This window comes from Nannospalax galili, unplaced genomic scaffold (genome assembly GCF_000622305.1).
Source record: "Nannospalax galili isolate Female #2095 unplaced genomic scaffold, S.galili_v1.0 scaffold136, whole genome shotgun sequence".
Classification (NCBI taxonomy): domain Eukaryota; kingdom Metazoa; phylum Chordata; class Mammalia; order Rodentia; family Spalacidae; genus Nannospalax; species Nannospalax galili.
Genome location: NW_008340872.1, coordinates 7,238,117 through 7,255,634, shown reverse-complemented (window position 1 = coordinate 7,255,634; position 17,518 = coordinate 7,238,117). Strand labels below are relative to the sequence as shown.

At 37.9% G+C, this 17,518-nt stretch overlaps 1 protein-coding gene across 6 annotated transcripts in view; it reads right to left on the bottom strand.

Moving 5' to 3' along the window:
- Window positions 1-16,357, bottom strand: part of Grik1 (glutamate ionotropic receptor kainate type subunit 1) — a 429,122-nt gene extending 412,765 nt beyond the window's left edge. For all 6 annotated transcript variants that reach the window (XM_008836016.2, XM_008836018.3, XM_008836017.1 and 3 more), the window contains exon 1: window positions 15,678-16,357. In XM_008836016.2, the coding sequence (XP_008834238.1) occupies window positions 15,678-15,795 (118 nt within the window). In that variant the 5' untranslated portion in view covers window positions 15,796-16,357. The remainder of the gene's footprint in view (window positions 1-15,677) is intronic.
- Window positions 16,358-17,518: the final 1,161 nt, after the last annotated feature.

The following is a 17,518-nucleotide window of genomic DNA, read 5'->3' as shown; positions in this document are numbered from 1 at the left end:
GATGTGGTGAGTTTTACTTTATGATTACTATATGATAATTGTTCAAGAATCCAACCTCATCATCAGTGAGCTAGTAAGACCATGTTGTCAGTTTATACATGTTCCAATAGGATAACAGTAAACAGAACTTACTTGAAAAACAGTTTTCAAATTTGATATCAGGAGCTTATTCCCCCATCATTTCCCCTATAATTTTCTTTCCTATAAATGCCTCTCATTAATTCTGACAATGTTTATACCTTGTTCTCCAGTAGATGGATAGCTATCACCCATTTGTGCACAGAATACGAACTCACAAATATTTTTTGAGTAAAACCCATGCCCTGAATCCAGGCATCTCATCCACATAGATATCAGGTGATCTATTCAGCAATGCACCTCATTCACCTTCCTTGATTTCACAGAAAGCCCTGCCCTTGCCTTCTGATATTTATGTATGTGTTTGTAATGTAGACTCTGTCAGCATCCCACTCTATTAACATCCTGCTATTCACCTGCAGTAAAGCTCAATAATGCTTCTGAGTGACTTTGTGGTGTAAGTCGTCCCCTAGTTCCCCTGGTGGACCATCAGAGCAAACCAAGATGCTTGAAATTCTACAGTGGAATGTTTTGAAAAAGTTGCCCTCCTTCCAATGATTGGGATCGAATCCAGGACCTTCTACATGTTAGGTGAGCTACACCCGCAGCCCCTAGGGAAGTATTCTTATTACTTGGAGAAATGATCGCATTGGGGAAGTATTATGTAGTACCTATCCTGTCTTGGAGTTGTATTTAGCACTTCATAAGAAACAAAAGGGTGACATACACCAGTGAGTTCATCACGGGGTCTTTATCTACAGTATTGCGTTGTTTCCCTTTATCATGACTGCAGGGTGAATTGCTTACATAAATTTTATCCAGAAAACCCTGCAATTTTTCTAGAAACAAAATCCTGTGAACTTGGTGATTCTGCTTGGTTTCCCATCTTCCTTTAGCTAATAGACAGTGAAGATAAATTTTTTAAAATCACTTCTGGCATTATTTTTCAGGGAACCCTCCACCTTCATCTTGTTTCACATTTGCCTCCATGTCATTAATGTATTTTATCAGGTTATCATACCTGTATTTGATTTCTGTAAGCCTCTGGAATATTTTTAGAATAAGACTAGCTATAAACACAAGGAATAAATGAATGAATAAACGATAGAAAGAGTGCAGAAGCATAAATTAAAACTTCGGCCTCAGAAGGGAAAAAGAAAGGTCAAATGTTACTTGCAAATGTCTAAAATCTGTTTGAAGGATGACCTCATGTGAAGCAAATGGCCCCACGGACTTCAGGAACTGACAGTGCTATGCTTTTCAGGAATTGTTCACAGGTTCCATCTTTTCTAAAGATCACATTAGTCATGCAACACCCCTTCCCTTCCTTATATCTGCACCTGAACCCCAGAGTTCTACACTGCAGGCTTCCTTTCTGACATTTCCTGAAATTTTCACAAACGAAGTAGCAGGTGTTATCCTTTAGGCACCTGATTTTGAGAATACACACTTAACCTCAGTGGAGGATAACACTTGCTTGAATTGCCCCAATTAAATTAGAGTGATAAACATATTATGATCATACAAAATTAGGCATTCTAAATTGGTATATAACATTCCATTCATTTGTAATTGCTAGTTTTAAAAAAGTTTTTTGAATATGAAGTATTTCTTAACTTTGAACTATTTGTAGGATAAGTTGATCAGAAATGCCTATAAAATATAAAGCTTAGTAAATGGGAAAATAATGGTTACCATTGATCTAGAATCACTCCTAGAGCAAATGTCTAGAAACTCCATAAGGGAGTTTCTATTTTGGGTTAACTGAGGTGGGAAGACTCCCTTTAACCTCTCTCTGATTGTGGTTTCAGAATGAATAAAAAGGATCTGAGCAGAAGTATTCATCACACTGTTTCATGCTCTGCTTGGAGTTGAATGGGAAGTGATCAGCTGCCTCAAGCTCTGGCCACCATGCCTTTCCCCACCATGATGAACTGGATGAACTGCCCACTAGGAATGTGAGCCAAAAGTAAACCCTTCTTTACTTAATCTGCTATTGGCAGATAGTTTGTCACAGTAGGGATAAAAGTAACAAACATAGACAACTACAGTCTAATACATTTCTCAAAAGAATCCTTTGTTGATACTGTCCCTGAATGTTAGCTTTTTCCTGGATTTGACTCAGCAGTTATGAAATCACGAGCCACACCAAGATGGTACAACAGCTTGTCTCCCATATCCGCTCTTTGTTACACTCAAACTTCACGTTTTTATGGACTGTCCCAATTTTTAAAATCATACCAATTAGTTCTGTGATCTTTGCATTCTGAAACTTTTATGTGTTCTATTTGCCAATTATTTCTCATTTATTCAAATATGGATTTTTCATACTTCTCAAATAGGTTGTATGAGAAAAATGATGTTGTTAAGCAAATAGCATTGATGTGGCTTGGCTGCTGGGTCTCACTCGGTGGTGGGAGCCTCAGTCTTCTGTTTAAATGATTCAATTGTGCTTTGAAATTGCTGAAGGCTCTCTTGGTTTTTTATTTTTCAATTATTCAAATGTTTTATATGACTTTTTGCATATATATTACACAGAATATTTTTATTTCTTAAAATTAACATGTTTTTAGTAGCTGTTGAAAGTGATTTCTGTATATTTATTTCTCTTTCCTAAATATTTGTAATTCCAAGAGAAAGTTACTGAGTATACATGTCAATGAATGATTATTTAAAACAGCTCTGTCATGTTTTTTATTAAACTACTGTTTTTCCTTAAAATAGTTTCCCTATAATTTAATTCTGTGTGTTTTATGACAAACATCCTACAGAGGTTATGAAATACCATCAATCCTTGTTGATTGAGCTCTAAATGACATCATATCTCCTCTATTTAATCTGACCCCCACAGATGCTCTAATGGGTCACAGAACAACTATTTCAAATAAATGTAGTCTGAGAACATATGAGAGACAGTGTCTATGTGTCCCAAACCTCCCTGCTCTACCCTTCCAAGTGCTTCCACTAGCAGTTACAGCAAAAGGAGTTTATCCTCATCCCCTTTCCTAGAGATTCAAAAGGCAATGAACATTTGATGAACAGGTAGAATGTTTAAGGCATAGAGAAAAATGTAAAGCAGAATCTTAGTATAAATCTATCTGTATTTATAGATGAATATATGCAGTATTATATTTGAATGTCTATACAATATATACTAATGAAATAGTTCATAGCATCTATCTATAGATATATGCATAATTATATATGATTGAATATACAATATATGGTATTATATACATGAAACAATACATATAATTAATATATGTGATAATGTGTATGCATTGCATTTACATACACATATTAATGGAAATAAAGTACAATAAATACACATATATGCCTATATGTTTTTATTGTATAGTACCTCCATTAGTTATGTATATATTATATTTTTTTAGAGAGAGCCAGTTATCAAGGCTTTCTCCTAGAAAAGACAGAAAAGTATAATCTCATTCCTCATGAGAAGCTTCTTATTGCAGCAGATGGCAGTAACTACAGAGACTTATAGCTAGTGAAAGGGCTGAGAAAAGTGAATACGGAGAGCTCAGCTCCAAATGGCACATCCATACTATTCCCTCCCAGCACGACTCAGGGAATATCGTGGAAGGGAGGACAGAAAGACTGTAACAACCAGAGACCAAGGAGACAGTTAGGAAACAATGTGTCTGGGTAAGACAGGGACATCACATGGTGCTTATGAACTCACAGCTGGGCTGACTAGCTGTACAAGAACTGGGAAGATCAAGCCAGTTAACATCCCAGCTTGGATAGGGGAAAAGGATTCATGAGGCTTCACCCTTTGCTCAGAAGCTATTGTCAGTTGTGATGGTTTCTGGAGGAAGGAAAGCCAGCTTTCTTTAGGAGTGTGGCTTCTCCTAGGTTGCCCATGCTCAGGTGGATGGCTTTAAACCTATGCACAAATGGGCAACTCTAATTAGACTCAGTGGGTTATAAAGAAAAACAAGAGAATAGGAAAGGTATGTGCATGTATGTGAGAGAGTGGGGCAGAGAGAGTCTGGGAGAAATTTGAGGTGGGGAGTAGAGGGTGGGTATGAACAAGTTAAGTTTTATATATATATGCACACACACACACACACACACATATGCATTAAAAATTATATATATATATGGACTTCTCAAAGAATATATAAATGAAATTTCTAAAAGTTTATTTTTCCTGTTGCTTTTTTAATTGTTTGAATTTTGAAAAGCGTGCTTTGTATATTACTATAGTGTTTATAACCTGAACCTCACAGTTGAGGTAAATGTGTGGTCATAGAAAAATTCACTCTATTTCTCCATAGCACTGGGGAAACTTCACTTAAAGTGGGAGGAAGAGAACCCCTTAGACTTGGATAGAACCTGTTCTTATGTATGGCTGGGTCTCAGGGAGTGAAGAACCATGGGGTACCCTTTAACACTCAGGTACCTCTAGGATACTGAGACCGAGTCAGAGTATACTTAGAAAAGGCTCTGGAATAATCAACAGGACCTAGAGATAACTTGGAGTTGGGTCATGAATTACCACTAATAGGGTACTGGGAAAACATCCCATGAGAAAGATCGTATGGAGAATGGAATGTGTTTCTAAGTCTAAGTAATGGCAAGATGAGACAGGCAGATCCCTAGGCAGTGATGTGGGCAAGAATGCAATGCAAGTCAGTGTTAACACTCAGGATCAGAACAGGTAATTTATGCCCATGAATGTCCTGGAGGATAGTTCTTCCTTAAAGTCAGGAATATTTAATATCCCTATAGAGAAAGGAGAAAAGATATTTGTAATATTGTACATTTTCAATCAAAAGCAAGGACTTTCATGGGGACCCAGTGGAAGTATGGACTTGTGTGCCAAATTAAATTTAAAAGAAAAATTACCCCAGTGCACATGCTTGCTGTTACTATCAACGGTAGGCCTATCATAACTGCCTGTTTTCTTGCAGCAGCATCTCACTCTATCTCAAATACAATAGAACACAGATCTGGAAGAGGTTAAGTGTACACCCATGCCCCATTTCACCACCAGCTGCAACCAGATTGATAGATGAGGGAGCAACTTTATTCAAAGGCTTTGTGACAAAAGCAAGCAAGGAGCTCTCAGAGCTGGAAGAACTCTCACGGCAGAGGGTTTCACTCTGCCAATCTGCATGGAAATGATGGCTTCGGTCACCTAGGATCTGCAGAATGCTCCCTTTAGTCAGTCATGTTTAAACTGGACAATAGTGACAAGAATCAAAATAAAGAAATGTCTCTAATCCACGGACTTAGCAAAATGAACAGGTTTCCTCAGTCTGCATTTACTGTAAATTCTCATTTATGACTAAGAAAGAAACTACACACAACTCTAATCCAAGATACGTGAAATCATACAAAGGGCCTTTACTGTTTTGGAAGCATTTTCTATCTTAATGCATGAATTTCACTGAAAAGATGGTATTTAGGGGAATCTTCATTTTTAAGTCTTTATGGTTCTTTTCTTATCCATTCCTATGGCTGAACATTTACAATGGTTTAGAAAGGTTTTTGACAATTCAGTGAGTATGTATAGAAACAGCTTTGGGTTCAAATATATTCTGAGAACAAAAAGTATACACACTGCCCAGGATTCAAAAGGCAAATACTGCCTTTATGACTTCAAAGATGGTTTTCTTCAGTAACCCATTGGTGGGAGATGAAGTATAGTCACATCATTTACAATAAAAACATAGGGTCACCAGAATGCAACTGGTATTTATATATTGTCAATACATGTAATCCAGTGTTTTAGAATTTGAATGTGACTGGGGCGACTGATCAGTTGTTATAATGTTTATTAGGTAAATATGAGGACATGAGTTCAATATAGACCCCATAATAAAAAACCCATGATGGCAGACACTTGATACTTGTAATTTGAAGGCTAGGGAGGTGCAGACAGATCTGTGGCTTCCTTGCCCTTTAGTCTTCAATGAGAAACTATCTCAAAACAAACAAATAAACAAACAAAAAGCAAGGTCACTTACACTTGAGGGACAATCTGGCCTCCACACACAGGCACACACATGCCCATGAATGCTCTCATACACATTGACACACAGAAATAAAATAAACTATTATTAAATTTGAACCTTAAAAGTTGCAATTGAGTTCTCATTTTAAAGAACCGTAGCCTAGACTTTAACCATTCTTTTCCAATTTGAATTATGAAGTACTTTATCGGCTCTGGGAATTAGGTATTGATTTTTAAAGGCATATTTAAACTATTTTGCTAAGAAAGGAATTCTCGCAAAGAGATTGCTATAAGTTTTTATTCAAGCACATAAGCACTTAATGTCTTTAATAGAGTATGTTGCAATGTCTGAATCGATATTCAAAGTTAAATGACATTTAATTAACTGTAAAACGCATATAATAGCTGAAAACCAAGATGTTAATGGATTGAAATAGCTAATGCCTGATTTTCCATAAATGCTTTTCAGAATTTTAAGGAAGACACATAGCCATCATGTTTTTGTATGTAGTAATTTTTATACAAAGTTTACTTCAATGGTTTTCTAACATTAAATGTTGTTATTTTTATTTTAGTGATATTCTTGGGAATTAATTATATAACATACTTTATAGAATATGATTTATTTTCTCTATTCCTCTCTATGCAATTAGTTACAGATCCTGGGGTATTGTAAAGGAAGAAATAGCAGGAGCCCTCACATGGTTTAAGACTTTTATTTTTTAACAGATTTAAATTCTTTTTAAAAAGATGTTTATTTATTTATTTTAATTTTATGTGTCTGAGTGTTTTCCTGCATGGTTGTAGGTGTGCCCATGAGTACAATGCTCATAGAAGCCAGAAGAGGGTGGTGGATCCCCTGAAACTGGAGTTGTTAGCTACCATGTACGTTTTGAAAATTGAAACAGAATCCTCTGCAAGAACAGCCAGTGTTCTTAATCACTAAACCAGCATTCCAGCCTCCAGGTTTTAGTTGTTAATGAAGTTTTGATTTGTACAAAAAATGAGAAAAATAGTTCCTAGAATTCTCATACACTTGATTCAATTTCTCCTGTCAGTCATACCATTAAGTCACAATGATATATTTGTTAAAATTAAGAAGCAACTATCAGTGCATTATTATTGAGGAATGCTGACTTTTATTCAAAGTGGTTGGCTTTTGTTTAATGACATTTGATACTCTTGGATCTCACCCAGGGCATCACATCACATTTTTATTTATTTATTTATTTTAATCTTTTATTCTTAGGTTTTTCTGAGGTGTGTTATAGCTCCCAAGCTCTTCTTGTTTTTCATGGCATTGATTCTTATAATGAGTATTGGTTTACTATTCTGTGGGAATTCCTTCTCCCGATTTTTGTGTAATATTTTATTGTGATTAGTGTGGGGGATCTGAGGTTGGGGAAGAGCAGGAAAGTAAAGTTCCATTTGCGGCACACCACATTGAGTACAAATATCATCAAGGATTTACCAGTGATGATGCTGACATCCATGGCTTCCTTCTTCTGCTTGGGAAATTTGCCTCTTTTCCCTCTATTTATTTATTTAATCCTTTATCTATACAAGCTAGACTCGACAGAGATCAGCTAATTGGCTTTTGTGTTCCTTTAACATACTCATCAGTGGAATTTTGGAGAGCATCTCTTTTTCTGGCATCAGGAGATATTCCACAAATAATGTGCTTATTCCCTTCCACAGTCCTCGAATCATTCATTTCTCTGAGGAGTCCTAAGCATTGGGTATTTGAGGAGCTACTGGGGTGTCATTGTTTTAGGACTTCTCGTTGACAGAGCCAGAAAGTCCATTGGTATATGCAATAGGCCCTGCATGGACTGAGTTTTAATCAGCCACTAAATAAAATGGTTGATCTGCTTTAAGATTATCTGTTCTTGGATTTGCTCAGTGTAATAAATAATTTACTTTAATCCATTCTCTTTTTCATTCTTAAATGAAAATAATAAATTATGACACTCCTCTCTCCAAATTAATAACAATTAATCATCAGATTTATTTGAAATAAAAACAAACAGATAACTCTAGTATAAAGCTTTGCATTGTCAACTATTTTTTGATGTGCAAAATTGTTTATTGTTTGAATTTGCATTTGAAACTAATGAGATAAAACACAGTTTTATAAGTATAAATATTGACTTTCTTTTCTAAGTTGTCAGGGTCTGTCCTTTATTCAATGTTTTTCTTACTACATAATTATTTACTTTCTTAATTGAATTTTTGTGATTTTCATATAATATAATCGGATGATATTTAGATTCTCTCCCATATCCACTATACCTCCCCTTATTCTGCCTGTCCAATGTAATAGTGTACTATATATACATGTATATAGTATTCCTTTAAATTTGAATATTCCCTTTTTGCCATGAGAATTATTGTTGAAAAAATCATATGTATATTAAATGAGTAGACTGAACTATAAATATACAGATACTTTTTAGTTATCAATATATATATATATATGAAGGCCTATAGGCTCTAATTTTTGCCCCCACTTGTCCTTCAGCATGGGTCCATCCACTGGAACCTGGTTCACCTACCAAGAGTCCCATCCTGAAAGAAATGGTCACCTACTTTTGAAACATTATTTGGTAGAAAATTTAAAAGCATCAATAAGCTTTTGTATGTTGTTTTATTTGGCTTATATATTTTTTATTTCTCTAGTCAAGTTGGTAATAACTAGTAACTCTCAATAAAAGATGTGATGTGGCCTAATCTTTCAAATCTAACTAGTTAGTCAATGTGCCAAAATATACAATAATTTACAATTAAAGAAGTGTTTTCAAGCTGTTTCTGTGAAATTGATTTGTAGGCAATAGGAGTGTATTCAATACCATTTTTTAAAATTCTAATTGTACCATCTTAGATTTCATGAATATGTTAATACGATAATATACAAAATGTTATACATTATGAAAAACCCAAAAATTTCCATAAAACCAAAAAGAAATGAACACAACTGAGTGACTTGGGAAAGTTATCATAAAAACTTTGACTTTAAAAAAATCTAACTAGTTTACCAATGAAATTATCAAATCAAATGCTTTGACCTCTTCACTTCTTCCTTCCTCTACTTAGTCATGCTTTCATTTGATTTGTTATTGTAATATGAGTGTTGATATCAGAAAGTGGTAGTTTTCAAGTTTGATAGAAAACAATTGCAGGGAAAATCAAGACAGGAAAACCACGAAGTCAATGTCATTGAAATATATTCCTTTAAATTAGAATATTTCCTTTTCACCATGAGAATTATTATTGAAAAAATCATATATATTTATTAAATGAGTAGGTTGAACTATAAAGATAGAGATGCTTTTTAGTTATCACAAATTATATTCCTGGATAGAGAAGATTTAAATCTAATACAAATTTCTATTTACCATAATCCTAATAATAAGTTGGAAAAAAAGAATAGGAAAATCACTTCAGTTTGATTTTAAGTGAGTACTGATACAAGTTTAGAATAGGTGGGTTAAATGTGCTTTAAATTTTCTTCACCTTGTGGCTAGCAAGAAGGCTCCACTTTATGACTTGATTTGATCCTGGGACCCACACGGAATAAAAGAGAACAGACTCTTCCTGAATGTCATCCTCTGACCTCCTCAGACATGCCATGCCTCGTGTATGCTCCCCTCAACCCACCAGATACACATGAATAAGATAATAACATTTTTATTTTTATTTTTATTCATTTTATTCATTTTTATTTCACATGTATGAGTGTGTTCCCTGCACGTATGTAAGCACACCTATGCATGCAATGCCCCTGGAAGCCAGAAGAGGGGAGCAGATCCCATGGAACTGTAAGGGTGGTTGTTAGATAGGTGGGTGCTGGGAACTGAATCCAGGTCCTCTGCAAGAACAGCCAGTGCCCTTAACCACTGAGCCTTCTCTCTAACCCTGTAATAACATTAAAAACCTTGATAATCTGCAGCAATAAGTATTAATTAACTTCTAAATCTCCTTCAAAGTCTTTCTTAAAATGTTTTGATATAAGATAGGTAGAAACTGAATTAGACTTAAGGAGCAGAGCATGTGGCCATGTGTGTTCTGACACATGCAAAGTTTTTCAGGGAATAGAAAAAAGCCATCAATAATTGAAAAACAACCTTCTAATGATACAGATTGGTGAGATTCAAGAGTAAATAGAAAAATGTATGTGTTTGCTTATTTTCTTTTCTTGTAAGACTTCAATCATTCTGTAACGTACCAAATATATTCCATAATCTCCCTACAAGGCATGTCCCCATACTTGGTCAGAGAAATAGATCCTTCTAGATTGCCTGCCTGCTCATCACTAGAGAATGTGAACGAGTTGTCATCATTAAGTTCTACAGTATGGTGCACATTTTTATGGATGTTATTACATTTTACCTTTACCTCAAGTCTATGTTTTGTACATGATCTTCTGGAGTTAGATCAGTTTCAAAAAGACAGCCAGACACATAAAGCTCCTTCACATAAACCCTTGGATTTATTATTCTATCTTCTGTTCCAAATAGATTTCATGAAATTTCAGGACACAGATTAGATAACATTTTCTGCAGTATATGGATAATCAACAAAATCAAAGAGGATTAGAAGGCTCTGGGGATGTTTCCACTTCTTCTATCAATGTTCCTTAGAACCACTTCAACTAACTGTGCAATGAGTTTTAAGGATACTTTCTAGGCACACGTAGCACACTCCACTGCAATTGGATTGTGTTGAAAATTTCCAAGGAGAACAGTTTTCCTTGGTTTTTACTGCATCAAATATAGACCATACTTACTTTCAGTTACCTCTAAATTACTAAAAGTAAAAGTTTATTTCTCTTAAATTGGATTGTAGGGTAGTATAGACAGACGTGTAAGAGCAACCACAAATAAACACAGAGTATATGGGAATTTAAGGCAAGGTACTTAAAACTTGACAACAGGAGTTAACTTCATGTTCCCACATTTCTAACAATCAACAGTTGAATTTTGACAAAGTCACCAAATCATACTTTTTCTCAATGCAAACTTGGGGTCACAAACCAAACACAAGAAGTTAAAGTTGAGGTGCACATGGTGTTAACTTCAGGCCTGTAAAATCAATATTGGTTTGAAAATGGAGTGATTGGGTAGACTCCTAGAGCAAGTGATCCTCTGATTTGCAGGAGCTGTCTCATCCTTTCACGGACCTTTCAAGGACCAGTTGGGAACATACCTCTCTTAGTATGAATCTACTTTAAACCAAGCAGATCTTCCTAAACAGAAACAATTCTCTGAATTTCTGCTCGACATTTGGCCAAATGAATTGTCACTGTCTACAATCTCTGCACTCTGGGGATCTTAACATAAGCCCTCCTGACTACACCATTGTCAGAGCAGATAAATGGTGGTACATTGACTAAAAACTCTCCAAGAACGATATTTAACAGAAAGACATTTGATAAAACTACAATAATAACACTTTAAATCACCAACATGTGCTTCAAGGGATGTGTGTGACTGGCCTTTTTGTTACCTGTTGGATTTCTTCTACCGAGAATTGTGAGTTGCTCTTTGTAGAGAGGTAAGAACTCAGTAGACTTATATTGAATTTAAGAATCAAGGGCTTAGAGAATAAAGACAGGTTGTTATATACAGAAGCAAAAATACAGAAATACAAACGTAAATTGAAACTTCAGGCATTTTTGTGTTAAAGACTTTTTAAAATGACACTATGGTGAACATAAATTTTTGACATTAAATTATTTGACCATCTTAAAAGGAAATGTAGCCATTTGAACAATTACATTGCCACAAAGCTTTCTACCTCTTCATATAAATATTCCCAGTTCTCTTTTTATACAGGATATTTAATAATATAATATGCTACATAATGTTATATTTGCTTTATTAGTAAGTTACAGAACTATTTTTGACTGTCTTCCATGAAATAGAAAAGGCAGATGCTAATGTTGATACTTCTGAGCAAAATAATTTAGACTCAGAGGTACTAAATCCCATATAAAAATAGACCCCACTAAACTTTAAATTTCTGGTCATAAAGAAAATAATAATAATTAAGTTAAAAATAAACAGCAGCAATAGTACAACTAACATCCAGCTACTCTTCAAAGACATTTAATTTTATGTTTCCTATTCTGTTTCTGTTAATTTTTATCAATGAAACTATGAAGCTTCCTATAGCTTTAATTTCATTTTTCAGATACAAATACAAAGGACTGCTGAAATTGGACAACTTTCACTCTATCTATCTATCTATCTATCTATCTATCTATCTATCTATCTTCTATCTATATGTATCTCCAGCAACCATGAAGGTAGGATTCAAGCCTACACTTCATTTTGTTTGTTTGTTTGTTTGTTGAGACAGGGTCTCACTATGTAGCCCTGGCTGGCCTGGAACTCAGCTGTGTAGACCAGGCTGGCCTCAAACTCACAGAGATCCAGCCTTCTGAGTGTCTTATTAAGGGCAAGTGCCTCCAAGTCTATGCTCCTCACACTAGGTCTTACTTCAGAATGCCTGGAGACCCATCAATTCACTTTCAGTCCTATGCTTTCCCATCATTGTTATGACTGTGTATATTGAAATGATGCATAAAACATACTGTTAAATATCTCTTTCTCATCTTAGTATAAATAGGAATTTTCTGCTTTAGAAGTTGCATATGCACAGTCAGCGTATTTTTTTTTTTACCATTAATGATAGTGGGCTACTGTCTTCTAAGATTGCCTATACTGTGCCATGACAATTAGTAATAAATCGACTATTTTAGAGATTGCCCATCATGGTAAGATTCACAAGCCAACTCAATGTCCATGATAGCTAACTGTTTGCTGAAACATATATGCAAACATACACACATGCACACATGCAAGCACACACACACACACACACACACACACACACACACACACAAACACGGAATTTACCCTACACATGCACACATGCAAGCACACACACACACACACACACACACACACACAAACACGGAATTTACCTTAGCAACTGCACAAAATTCCCAGCACACGACTATGTTTCTTCTAAGTGAGCTGGTAGTAAATGAGTTCAATTTAATAGCAAGGTTTAGAGCACCACACTCTATGGACTCCCCTTTGTAGTTTAAAGCTTTCACAGAATATTATTTATCATACAACTGCATCCTAAGATATGTCCACGACATATGCTAGAGTACCAGCCACTTCACAGACAGTATGCATGAATTTTATGTAAGTTTTAGTAGTTTCTTGGTGGTTGGAGTGTCAGCAGTTACCCTAGCAAAGCGGGAGACCAGTGATCAATTCATTCTATCATTCAAGTGCCTTCTCCCTAAAAATACAACACTGAGTGTCTGTTGTTTATGCTGAACTTTACTTCAGGATATTTGATATTTCAAGTTACTGAACAAGCTTGTAAGTTGATGACCAGAAGTCCCCATTTGTTAGTGGTTGGATACTTGGTAGTTTGTTAAAAGGGAAAGGACAGGAGATGAAAAGGAAAAAGTTTAATTCTCTTCACACACAAAGTTTTGTTTAGTTTCTTGCTCCTTCGATATTTTATATTGAGTGTTGGGCTTGACTGACACAAGAAACACACTGTAAAAGGCAGGTTTCCTCTGAGCTAAAGCTGGTTTTCTGTGCTGAACTCTCCATTTAAAAGTATGTGTAGGTCCTTAGGTACATAGAGGACGTTACTGCCCATGGCAAACACAGGTCACACAGAGCATTAGGAGGGAGAAACTTGTGCTGCAAATTTCACTTCATGCACTCTCGCTCTCATTTAAAGGAAACAAACCTCATTATCTTGTAGCATGTATTTTAAGGTCAGTGAGTCAGGTTGGTTTTTGTCACTTTGAAAGCTGCTTTCAAATGATTGGTTATAACTGCTTAGGGTTTGAATAAATACTCAGACTTGTGAACAAATACATCTTAAAGCATTCTTTTCCACCCCTGCCCTTTAATTGTTTAAGAGCTTGGTCATGTAAGAAGGGAAAGTGACACATTAAGTGTGTTGTGCAGCGGAGTGAGGGTTATTGGCTGACATGACTATTTTCGGCATCTCTAAATCTGTCTTTTTCAAAATTAATAACACAAAGAAAACATCAATCACATTAATAAGCACTGGAGATTGTAACATATGCTTGTTACTTTGTACTGTTCACAAGTTGTTGTTTTACTAAACTAAGCACATTTGATTGCATCCAGAAGTCCAAGATTGATCTTTACTCAGGTAAAGGTTTTTCAGTTAAAAGTAGTCATGATTCCTAAATAATACTTTGACTATGTATTACTCCAGAGAGTAAACTGCCCAATAAATGCATATTGTCTTTCTCTATAATCTAGAGAAAGTATGAAAGGTTAGGATTGGGAATTTTTTTTCTTTCCTTGAGAACTGGACCCCACATACCTAGAGAAAATGCCACAAAATGTCTTTTATTTGGGGGTGATAAAAGCATGTTCAGTGATAAAAGCAACCAGAAAACACTAGATTCTGATTTTTGAAGGTCAGAATTAGTGGAGTTACTGAGAAACCTGAGATGCTCAGGACCCTGGCTGTGAAGTGCTTAGCAAAGTCTTTTTTCATTCTGTCAGTTCCTAGGAAGAGTGAGAGTTAGAAGCCTCAGGGTTCTGGGCTTCAGTTTTGCTAAGTGGAGGTGGGGGATGTTAGGAGACCTACATGGCATCAACACCTCACCTGTGGCTCTCCCTATGACTGTCTCTGAGAAAGTACAGAACCTGGCATTAGTTTGAAAGGAAAGGTTTAGAGCTTCCCCAACACTCAGAGCCTGAAAACTGCTCAGAGCCACCACAGGACAAATCACTGTAGTAGGGGCTGTTGGGTCCCAGTACAGGAGTCCACAGTGGCCTTCAGTGAGTAATGTTTACCTTTAGTTTTCTCTGTGCCACCCCGGGCTCTGTTTAATGTCTTTGGATATCAAAGCTTAGACTCTTCCCAGGGAATTACTTGGATTGGGTTTTAGGATGATATTGAGTGATTGGTGGGTAGGTAAGAGTGTAAGTTTAGTGTTTTGACTGTGCCCCCAGCTCCTTGCACCTTCAGCCCTCTCCTCTGAACACCTCCAGACTTTGTAGATTCGGTGCAGAAGATCACAATAGAGATGCAAACTTAGTGGCTTTAGGCTTACAGACTCTGGCATGATCTCATGGTTCTAGTGACTGGGGTATGCTACTCCTGAGATTCTGACTTGCTTGTGTGTATCATGGACTACTGGAGTGGTGGGCATTCACTAAGTCCAGTGGTAGATCTCATCCTGGCGCACAACTCAAGTGCCACAGCTGCGCGCGACCTCAAGCCTGGGGTAGGAGCCAGCCCAAGTGAGCCTGGATCCCCACACTATAGCTGGCATTCTTGGAGCCCAGATTGAAAAAAACCACCACCCATACCTCCAGGGGAAGCCCCCGGCACCCGCCCCGAGGGAAGCAGGGACGCGACTTTGACTTTGTGTCAGAGCCTCTGGTCTGCACTGACCTCCACCACCCTCAGCTTCTGTCCCCACGTCAGAGCGCGCTGCCTTGCCCCGGACTCACTCACAGCACCCTTGCAGACCCCAGGAAGCGAACACGATCCCCGGAACCTGCAGCCTGAAGCGCTTTCGGGGCTCACTCACCGATCCTGAGTACTTGTGGGGAAGTCTGAGGGAGGATGTAGCAGAGGAAATAGAGGAGTGTCCAGCTGGTGTCCCTGGTCCAAAGCCCGGGCTGGTCAAGGACTGTGCGGCGCTCCATCTTCCAAGCGTCTTAATTCATGTCGAGACACAGTAGTGGCAGCACGTCCGAGAGATGCACCCCACTTGGGCTGGGTCCCTGCCTCATTCTCCCTGGATGCTCCCGGTCTGCACCCGGAGCGCTTTCCGCGGAGCTAGCTGGAGAGAACCGGCGTGGGAACGCGGAGCTGGCTTGCAAGGCTGAGTTGCTGGGGGTTCTCGCTCAGGTCGTTAGCCCATCACTGCTGGTCCTCCATGAGCCGCAGACCGCGGAGGATGAGCACACTCCAGCTTCCGGAGCCCAGAGATGAGCTGAGGAAAGTTGTTACCTCAATTTGCTGGAACGTCTCTCTCATTCGTCCTCTGATCGATGCGAAAGTGTGTGTGTGTGTGTGTGTGTGTGTGTGTGTGTGTGTGTGTTTTGGGGTTGAGAGTGCAGAATGGGAAGGACAGGAAAGGCGAGAAGAAGACAACCAAGGAGAGGGAACTGGTGGAGTTGATGCAGCGCTCTGAGCAAGCCGGATGAGCTCCAGCAGGTTAACTGGGATCCTGGCCACACTCCGGCTTCTGTCTCAGTGGCGGTTTCCCTCCTCCCCTCCTAGCCCCACCCTTTACTTACTGCCCGCCCCAACCCCTCTAATCCAGACACCCTCACACAGGAGCGCGCGTGTACACACACACACACATACACACACGCACGCACACACACAACCACATTCACGCGCGCACGCGCGCGCACACACACACACACACACACACACACACACACACACAGAGGCACGCTCCCTCTCCCACAACTTTGAGCTGTGCTGCTGGGTTAAATCTTGTATCCTCAAGACAAATCAAATCTAGACTTCTGGTCCCTAGGCAGAGGCAGCTTGGCTATCCACTGTGAATGACAGCCTAGTGGGCCTGTTAGGGAGTTTTAGTGATGCCTGACTGTGGCCTGTCCTAGCGCTTGATGAGAATCCACCTTCTTGGAGGCAATACTTCAGAAGGTATCAGAGTTCCCGTTTTAACTCTGACAGGGATGAAGAAAAGGAAAAGGAGGAGAAGGAGAGAAAGGGACACCTTTCAGTCTTCCAAGATGATAGCGACTCTTTTCCTGTTTGAACCTGAGATAATGTCTTGAAAACTGGTTCCATTTGCAAGTGCAGAACTGAGAAGGAAGCAGCTTCGGGCGCGCGGCTTTTCTTAATTTCTTTCGACTATCACACTTGAACACTGGAAATAGGCTATTTTAACAATGTAGGTTTGGAAACTATTTCTCTGCAGAAGGACAAGGACACTTCCCTGGGGAAATCAGCAGTTGATCATGTTGGCTTAATTTTTTTTGAGTTTTGTGGGGACTGTTCTATATAAATGCTGATTCTGTATGAATATCTCATAGACATTTCCCCTCAAGTAAGGATTTGGGAAAGCTGATCTAAATTGAATTAATTCATAAGAAAAACATCCATAGATATATAGTTATATGAGCCTAGAATGGGAAATAATTACAAAAAGAATGCATCTTAAGGTGTATTCAACAAATATATCTTGTATATGCTGACATTGCTTCTCCCTGAAAATTCTATCATGAGGAAAACACACCCTCAATCCTCCTAGGAGGCTGTGATATCACTGATGGAAGCTAATAGGTCAAGTGGTGTGTGTGGTTCTTGATAATCCAGGATGAGAGATGGAGAAGTAGAACATACACTCAGCTAAGAAGAGGTATTTGTATGGATTTGGGGACGGATCTT